The sequence below is a fragment of the Haliotis rufescens genome, unplaced genomic scaffold (assembly GCF_023055435.1).
Source record: "Haliotis rufescens isolate VD_foot unplaced genomic scaffold, xgHalRufe1.0.p SCAF_46, whole genome shotgun sequence".
In the NCBI taxonomy this organism is placed as follows: domain Eukaryota; kingdom Metazoa; phylum Mollusca; class Gastropoda; order Lepetellida; family Haliotidae; genus Haliotis; species Haliotis rufescens.
This window is the reverse complement of record NW_025964179.1, coordinates 3061902-3071965: the sequence shown is the minus strand read 5'-3', so window position 1 is coordinate 3071965 and position 10064 is coordinate 3061902. Positions and strand designations below refer to the sequence as shown.

The 10064-nt window shown below is 39.0% G+C and overlaps 1 protein-coding gene across 1 annotated transcript; it reads right to left on the bottom strand.

Moving 5' to 3' along the window:
- Positions 1-477: 477 nt before the first annotated feature.
- Positions 478-3255, bottom strand: LOC124119332 (inversin-like). Its single transcript, XM_046481820.1, has 2 exons — positions 3204-3255; positions 478-1529 (listed from the first exon to the last, which is right to left on the bottom strand). Exons 1-2 carry the CDS (start codon positions 3253-3255, stop codon positions 478-480), a joined length of 1104 nt encoding a protein of 367 aa, XP_046337776.1.
- Positions 3256-10064: the final 6809 nt, after the last annotated feature.

Here is a 10064-nt window from a genome sequence, read left to right as displayed (position 1 = left end):
ATGTGATGTCTTGTAGGGTGGGTTGATTTTGTTGGGGGCGGATTCTTGTCTGATTGGTTTTGGTTTGGGCTAGATTGTAGTGGATATGGTCCTCTTGACCAGCTTGGTAGGATAATGGTTGAGGTCAGTGTCTACATGCTGGAGATGATTAAGTTCATGGTCAAGGTCAAGGTTGCTGGAGGAGATGTTCTTGGCTGGCTTGGTCAGTGTAGAGATTATGCCAGACTTTCTTTCGAAATGAATGCATTGGTCAGAATGGGTAGGCTTTCTATAGACATTACTTGGTTGTAGTCACTTCCGCTTGATAATGGTGTAAGGACATACATCAACAAGTCGCAACATGAAATATACCAGAAGTTGTTATCCATAAAGTTGTATGTTTTTATCATTTACTCGCCAATGTATCGAATGCCAATCAAATAGTCACAAAGACTTTTGGAAACCAAATAGGTCACTGTTCACAGTTCACGGCTACACTTATTGCACTGGGCAGCCACGCGAAACAAGAAGGTTATACACTCCGTGTTGTCCTTCACGCTTTGCTATCATGGCTGCAGTTTCCCCATCCTGGTCCCTGGCGTTAATGTCTGTCATGTTCTGTGAGAGGATTTGCTTCACCATCTCCACACGTCCTTCAAGAGTGGCCAGATGAAGGATGTTGTCACCATTGTCATCCGTTAAGGGAGTTTGACCACCTTTACTCACAAGTAGATCAAACACTTTTCTATATCCATGATATGCTGATCTCATTAATGGTGTCCTTCCGTACTTTCCTCTACTGTTAATGTTCACCATGTCCTGTGATAGAATATACTTTACTATCTCTGCATGTCCTCTAAATGAGGCATAATGAAGTATGTTGTCGCCGTCATCATCCACTTGCGACACATTAGCTCCCATACACACAAGAACCGGAAGCACGTCCACGTGCCCATAATAAACAGCCTTCATCGGGATAGTTCCTCCTATCTTTGATGTACTGTTAATATCAATAATGTGTTGTGAGAGTTGATACTTCACCATACCCACATGTCCGCCAACACAGGCCCAGTGCAGGATGTTGTTACCATCATCATCCACTTGTGACACATTTGCTCCCATACACACGAGAACATCAAATACGTCTCTGTACCCATGATATGCAGCGTTCATCAGAGATGTTTTTCCAAAAGCATTTCTACTGTTAATATCAACACTGTGTTGTGTAAGTACATACTTCACCATACCCACATGTCCGCCATTACAGGCCCAGTGCAGGATGTTCAAGCCATCATCATCTACTTGTGACACATTAGCTCCTTTTCTAATAAGAAAGCCAAATACTCTTCTATGCCCCTTCTGCGCCGCCACCATGAGAGGTGTCCTCCTGTGCTTTTTGTCTCTACCGTTGACCAAATCCCGGGACAAGATGCGTCTCACTCGGCCAAGGTCCCCCTTCCTACAGGCTTTGTGAAGTGGGTTGTTCTCTAAAGTTTCTATCTTGTTAACTTTATGATTTAGAGATCTCTCAGGGTAGTTCTGCTTCTCATCTGTAGAAGAGAAATATGTAGAATAAATAATATATATCTTAATTATAAATTGTAGTTATCAGTGATCTGTTACCCACCTATAATAAAAACACTTGTACATAATCTGTAATCAGGTAATTTGTGTGCAGTGGTAAATATCTTCCTTAGAATCGAATCGAATCAAGAAACCAAAAAAATACAGACACACGTCAATGTGCATTGATGCTTTGGTTAACCGACCAGGGTCAGTCAATGTTTCTGACTAGCAGCACAACTCGTTGCATTAATTCGGGCTCTGGTGTCAAATGCAACTACCCTAAATGCATTAGCTCATTAACGTCACTTCGAAGTAAGCAAACAGAGGAAACCATCCAAAGTGTCAAAATGTGTTGTAATGTTGATGACAATGGATTATATTTAATGTTCCTTAATTGGTACTACAATTGTGTGCCTCCTCGTACCATTGTGAGTATGAGTGAGTGATTTAATATTTAACGTCACATCGGCAATATTTCAGCCATATCCCGACGAGAAGTAATACATTAATAACATATATATGTAAAAACCTGTCATCAAAGGACGGTACAATATAACTAGAATATCACAGAGTCTATTTAAAACTAGTTGAGTAACATTTAAAAGCAGAGAGAATTAACAACACAATATAAAAATGGGCTAGAGATCGTCAGTAACTAAAGGGAGATCGCCATACCAGGGACCATGGGGACTTACAGTGCCTTTGCTTCCTGCATGGACCCTGGCACAATAGTGAGTGAGTGAGTGAGTGAGTTGGGTTTCACGCCGCTTTTAACAGTATTCCAGTTATATCACATTATATCACAGCTTAATGTCGGAGGAAAGCCCGAAGTGGTGCAGGTCTCAGACGTTTACCTCTTCGCTGAAACCCACGAGAACGGATATGGTGCTGACAAACCTAGAAACATAATAGGGACCTTCCGGGATCGGAACCCACAAGCATAGGTTTCTGGCGTGCCCAAGGGACGCACATCGCTGTGCTTAAGTCAATCAATCCATCAATCATTCAATCTTTATGCAAGCACTAAAGCGGACACAGGCCTATAACAATAATGACAGAGGTGTTGCACACAATTTTAACTATTCTTTATGAATTTAGTTCATTCTAGCAGTGCGTGGTTTATATACATAGCCAACTTCTGCATAATTGATAGATTTAGACTGTTTAACAAGTGCCGGATTTCACACTATGTGGATCAGAGCGAATCGCGGCGCCTTAGACGACTGGGCCATCCGTGCACCTTCCTCGTGCCATAATGTGATTTGTCGGAAGTAGTTTGTTGGTTATTTAACGCTGAACTAAGAACTATTCCAGTTATATGACAAGTTATAGTGGTCTGTAATTATAAATAAATAATCGGGCCTGGACCAGACAATCCAGTGGTTGACCGTCAGACGTAGTTCCGGACGTAGTGTGGAGCTCAGCGATTGCTTTTGGTAAGTCGAGCATTCTCTGTCATAGCTTCGAATGGACGCTTCATTTCGTTGACCGACCATATACATGATCTGTCTGGCCTCAAAGCCTGCATCATTCATAGACTGAATCTATGTCCTAAGTTTTCCCTAATGATTTTTAATGTTATTTTTAGACATTGAAGAATTCCCGTAAAGTAGTTCTGTATGCCTCCGCTCGATTGACAAGGTAATCACGTGACATACATGTACTGACGTTCATAGGGAAATGAACGACAGTCAGCTTGGTTGTGTTCATCTAGGCGAAGTCACCCGCTACTGTCAATATTTCATGTTGAATACTACGGCGGGCTGTTTTTTTTTTATTAATATAGTGGATACCAATTCCTGTGTCGTTTGTAACGCCGTTTCAGGACTAGTTCTTGCCCCTTCATCAAGTGAATACTGCATAAGCGTATGTTGCGCATATATATATATATATATATATATATATATATATATATATATATATATATATATATATTTATATATATGGTCCAGGCACATGGTACAAATGCATACATAGCAAAGAACATAACTGAGATTTTATTATGATGTAAATAAATATATGAATCACTCTCTTGATATTGAGAATGTGAGTAAAAAATGGTTTACGTTAAAGTCAGCAATGTTACAAGCATTTCAAGGTCAGACAAATGAATCATGTTTAATTTGATGCAATCATTAGCATAAATGCAGGTGAGCTAATGAATAACTTTACAACAATGGTCGAAGTTGATTGACTATAATGCTGATTTCATAAATGATATGTCTACCCACGAAATGTGTAATTGCATCAGACATACCGTTTGTCACTGAAGCGTCAAATTTGGAAATGCCCTCTACATGTCTGCACTAAACATGTTTAACAGCATTGCTGAAGCCTTACATGTCAACAAGCTTTGAGCAAGAGTTAAATGTCGCTCTCTGAAATCGTTCCACCTCAACTGATGCAATATAGCTCGAGATAAAGGGAAAGATGATTATGGGAAAGTTGAAATAATCCCATTTGCCTTGTTGATAGTAATTTCACATTCTGAATCGTTATGCATAGATCTTGATATAATAAAAATAAGATGACCTCATTGGTGTCATCTATTTCTAGTACAGGTGGGTAAATTAGAGGAAGGTAATTGCTACAAATCATCGATAAACCTCAAGCCGAAAGACCGCCTCCATGGTCTAGTGGTAGAGCGTCTCCACGCAGGGCTGAAGCTCGGGAGTTCGATATCCTGCCGCGTCATAGAAAAAGATGTTAAAAGATGGTACTTGTTGTTATCCTGACTGGTACTCGGCATTAAAGAGTTAAAACACGGATTGTTCGGCTTGAGGGGGCGTGGGTGACCCAGTAACTTAAGGCGCCGCGATTCGCTTTGCAGAGTTGCGTCCCTTGGGTACCCAAGAAACCTATGTTTGTGGGTTCGAACCCCGATTATGTTTCTAGGTTTGTCAGCACCATACCCGTGCTCGTGGTTTTCACCGAAGTGGTAAACGTCTGAGACCTGCATCCCTTCGGGCTTTCCTCCAACATTAAGCTGACACGCCGTGATATAACTGGATTACTGTTAAAAGCGGCGTTGAACCCAACTCACTCACCCTCAGTATAGTGTGTCTGAGAGGGACTCATGTTAAACTGCAGCATGGTTTCTCAGTTGACTAGCACTATAAAGTCGGCATTAGTCCAGACTAGTACACACACGCGCGCGCGCACACATGTGCATTTTCTTCGCTACATAAGTGCAATAATCTTGAACGCGACGTAAACCACATTGCACCTCACCTCATCTCAGCTCAAGCTGAAGTCATATATCATTCAAATTGCCTTCTTTTGATTTTGCCAATCCGACGAGAAATTCCGATTCAGATCAGGAAGAAGGAGAAACAACTGGAGTCCATGTGGATGTCTACTTCTTGGCTTCATGTCGTATATCAAAATTTCACATAAATGTGATCAATGAAGAAGTTCAGCATTTCTCATATTTTATCAGTAAACGACAGATGACAATTTCAGACTATTGTCTCCCTGAACCTGTATCAAGGAATGAAGTATTTCCTTAAGTTTGTCGTGTTGTGGAAGGTAGTTTACAAAAGTGATTAATCACATGTTTGGCATGACTGATTTTCATCCTTTTCTCAAACTGCAAGAATTCAAGCTAATCCTTTGAGGTTATAAAAATCCACATGGTAATAAGTGTAACTGTCTCAAATACTTCCTGTGAATATACAAAGAGTCCTAGCGTGATTGTATTGAGCATTATGGTTGTTGGGATTTGATGGTACAATTGCTAGACACGGCAGTGTATCTTTCTTTGTACGGATGTTTACGGAGCTTTGGAATGCAGTACAAAAGAGGTGACCACCCTATAGTTGGCGTCGGTCTCAGATGTAACGTGAACATGTAGCACTTTGTAGTAAGTGCTTGTCTGTGATAGATAAAAGTGACAAAGCCCTTTCCATTTTCATAACAAATCGAGTCGACTGTATCTTTCCGACTATATCATGAGCATGTGTTACTGAGTCACTATTGAATAGTGATGATACCAGGTACAAAGGTGAGCGTATCCTGCACTGCCCCACAAGTGGTACCCGACACAAACACATGTAAAGGCAAGTCAATTGTTGACCTGTAAAAAAAATCGGAAAATAGGATACAAGTAATAATAGGCAAATACATCAGACATATTTGTTGTCAGTGATGCGTCAAATTTTGAATGTCTACCATTAAACGTTTTGAAAGCTTTACTGCGGTCTTAAATGTTGTAACTTTGATCAAACAACTTCTGAGAAAGCGTTGTACGGCACTCTTTGAAATCGTTGTAGAAAGAGCATGATCGTTTTACCACAAAGCTGTGAAATGTAGATACAGGAATCTAGCTGGAGCTACAGGAATATTGTTCGACATAAAGGGAAAGTTGATTGTTGGAAAGTTGAAGTCATCCTTCTTGTCACGCAGTCTTGTTGGGAGCGTTTTGTGACTAGGAATCTTTATGGATATATCAGAATATGAATAATGAAGCGGCCTCACTCCTTTATTTCTAGTTGAGTTGGGTCAATCTGTGGAAAGGAATTGGCTATTTGAAGGTTATTGAACGACTAATGTAAGGTGAACATGTAACACCCTGCAGGTGACGATGGTTTCAGATGTCAAGTGAAATGTAACACCCTGCAGGTGACAATGGTTTCAGGTGTAAGGTGAAATGTCACTGCAAACACGAAAACGTCGTTTTTTTCCGTATATGGTCATTGGACGGAAAAACGACGTTATTTGGACGTTTTCAAACCATCGTTTTTCCGTCCAAATAACGTCGTTATTTGACATCGGAATTTACTGGGAGAGAACGATAGCGTTAAGCTCCTCCCTTTCTTGATTGACATTGTCAATGAAGCAACAGCGTCTACCGGTGTTTCTACTTCTCAGATTTCATTGGTCAGTCCCCGCGTGTTAGATTACAGGCCCGCGTTTGACGCTGCACTCAAAGCGCTAAGCGGAAGTACTGAAATCAATCGTTCTGCGCATGCGGATTACTTAATGCCTTGACCAAATTTTCCGTTCTGTGCATGCGCGATTTCGCGTATTGTTTCCTAGATTTAATGTCACCACTATTTGACAATGTTTCATAAACACAGTCACGTGAAGGTTCGGAATCGTAACGAGTAACTCCATTTAAATTGAAGAGGATCCCCAGTGATATGGGAGATTCCAAGATGAAACTATTCTATGGCTATCTAGGCTGCCACCCAAACCGATCTAAACGGGACCCGATAGCTTATTGTATGCTATATAGTCATATGGAAGTGGACAAGAACTATACATTGTATTCCGGCCGATTGTTCTTGCATTTACTTATAAGTCAGGAAAATGGACTTAAAAGGGGAGTTGTTGAATGTAATTATTTTAATTATTAAATGTTGCCTATACACTAATCTGGACGAACTTCTCATTGTTCTGTTTATGTCATCCTATATACTATTAGTATGTTACCGTTCTAAAGTCAACCTCTCACATAACATTATATTGTTCATAGTATCAAAGTTTAATCAACAATATCAAGAGCAGCGATTTAAACCACTGAAACACCCAAACACAAGGCTGTTATCAAGCGCTAGTGCAGACGTGATGCATCGTAAAAACTGTATCGTGATGTCTTCAGAAATTCAATTATACTACGAGATAGTACGGCTAACGCTGACTCACCGGTGGAACAAAGACAATATCGCTAATACAGATATAACGTATTTGAATGTTAATACTAAAGACAAACAATCATTATTTTTGCAGTGACGATATAACACGTATACACGTTTATTGTTAACTTTCATCAGTTTTGCTCTTCATTTTAATAACTTTGTTTTCACATATATATGTAGCAATACCCGACAAGCATGTCATACATAATTATGGGGCAGTTTTCAATCTTGTACTGACTTACTCTGGTGTTAATGAGCGAACTTTATTGGCTTGTGTGTAAAACCCCGTTTTTTTTCTGGTAATCCTATTATTACTTAGTTTATTTCTATCTAATGACACCCTGTTCTCTGGATCATGGCTCCGTGACTATCCATAACTATACAAACGTCCCTATGGAAATAGCCTGAAAACTTAGTGGCACACCTGGGAGCTTCGCATTTTTCGCATGGAAATAGTTTAAAATACGTGTTGAAAATATTATTATATCTTTACTAAACCATTTAGGCATAAAATGAAGTAAAAGGAGTAGCTCTATATCCTGTCTCGGAAACTATATAGCTTCCCTTTTAACACAGGGGGTCGTCTATACAAACGTCCCTATGGAAAAAGCCTGAAAACTTAGTGGCACACCTGGGAGCTTCGCATTTTTCGCATGGAAATAGTTTAAAATACGTGTTTGAAATATTATTATCTCTTTCCTGAACCATTTAGACATAAAATGAAGTGTTTAGTGACACTTTTGATTTCTGATTTTGAGCTGGGTAAGTTTAAGCTTATTTCTGGGAGTTTAAGGGATAATTTTGCTGCTTTATCTGCGTTTTCATTTCCAAAGATTCCTACGTGGGCGGGGATCCAAATGAACTCTATTTGTTTACCTCCCTTAGTTAAGTTGTTTGAGCTTTTGGGTATTTAATTTATTAGTATATATGCACGTTAAGTGTGGAATTATTCCAAATTACACCTGTACTCAGCTTGCTTAAATGCCCCTTGTGTAATTGCAATCACGTAGGTGTTGCGTAATCAGTCAACCATTTTCCCTTAATTATATAATTAGCTTTCCTGAGCTTTTAGTGGTAGTTAATAGCATACCGTTTCATTGATAACTTATGCATTTGGTGAGGCTAACTAACAAAACCCATTTATTTTATTTTGAACATCCGTTAACATGTTTGTCCTAAACGCGTCCAGAATACCTTTGTAAGCTATGATAGTGTCGTGTCCCTCACAAATACTAAATAAAGTTATAACATATCGCCATATTTGTATGAAAAATATTATTCCATAAACATACTATCACTGGCCACTGACAAACATAAGCAGTATTAGAATAAGAAACATAATTAAATCCAATATGACGTGGTGATGTGAAAGCATACAGAAAACTAAGAGAGCCCAACTTACTTCAGTTTCTGTTTCTGCATCCTGCGTATCATTCTACCTGTCGGATCGACTTGACCAGGGTGGTTAATAATCTTAAACATCACGACTGTAAAACACAGTTGCTAGACATAAAGAGAACTTTAATTTACGGCGTCTTTTAACCATCACGACAATAATACTGAGTGGTCCAAGACCGAACACTTCTAACATACATTTTCTTAAGAAAATACAGTAAAAATGCTTCACTTTGAGCCCCTTGTTTTCTTTAAATACGATGTACCGTGACATTATAAAGTAGTATATAGGTAGATTGAAAACTAATCTATAGATGTAAACACATTTGAAGATACATCTGTTTGTTTAAAGTAGATATTGACCGCCCGGGCCAAGTCGGACCCAACACTCCTAACATAGATTTTCTTAAGAAAATACAGTAAAAATGCTTTACTTTTAACCCCTTGTTTTCTTTAAATACGATGTACCGTGACATTATAAAGTGGTATATAGGTAGATATAACACTAGTCTATAGATGTAAACACATTTGAAGATAAATCTGTGTGTTTAAAGTAGATTTTGACCGCCCAGGCCAAGTCGGACCCAACACAAGCCAAACACTTCGGATAGAGACTATGTTGAGAAGAGGGAAAAGGTCTTCACTTTAAGCCCCTTGTATTCTTTATATACCGCGATCTGAGACACTATAAAGTAATATTTAGGTGGATATAATATCAATCTATAGATGTAAATCATTTGATGATACATCTGTGAGGTTGATCGACTCTGTTGATCATAGAATGGGGTCAATTTGCATCTGATGGGGTTTTGTACAAAGTGTAACTGCCGAAATTGTCTACGTTGTCTCTACAAACTTCAAAATAACCTGTTTCTTCTCCAGTAAGTCTTTACAAACCACAAGTTTCCAATTTCTTACCCTGCCATATTTGCACTTGGGCATTGGCAGTCGTACATTTATTTTGTCGTATTTTGTGAATTTGCCTTAAGAATAGGACTGATTTTGAAATGTTAGAAGTAATTATTTCGTGTATGTAATGAAATATTTAAATGACCATAAGCAGAAAAAGCCACCCACGAGCTCCATTCATTCACAGCACCATCTGTTTAAATCCATGAAATGTAATTTAGAATATGTCTTGTTGTATACAATATTTCCAACAAGGATTTTTTTAAATTTCTTATGTCACAGGTGCACATTAGGTTATGTAATAAGAAAATTACACGTCGATTGAAACGTGGCGCTTTAATCACTGAAGTCCTATCTGTCCTGTTCGGTCTTTGTCCAGTTAAGGATATCTATACAATGAGCAATACATATCTTCAACCGGTAAGTCACGTTTTAATTAGCAAACCTATCTCGATTACAATGCAAAGAATAACACAGTTCCAAGTAGTAATTACTGCGATGTAATGAGGGGCCATCTGGTGTAGGACTGGAAGTGTATAAAAGTTGTGCTGTGTCGAGACATGAGCATCACTCTCA

Coding starts and splice junctions, on each gene's coding strand:
- LOC124119332 (XM_046481820.1), bottom strand. CDS start 3,255: ATGAACACAACCAAGCTGACTGTCGTTCATTTCCCTATGAACGTCAGT. Junction 1,530..3,203: donor CCCTATGAACGTCAGTACAT/GTATGTCACGTG, acceptor TCTCTTCTACAG/ATGAGAAGCAGAACTACCCT.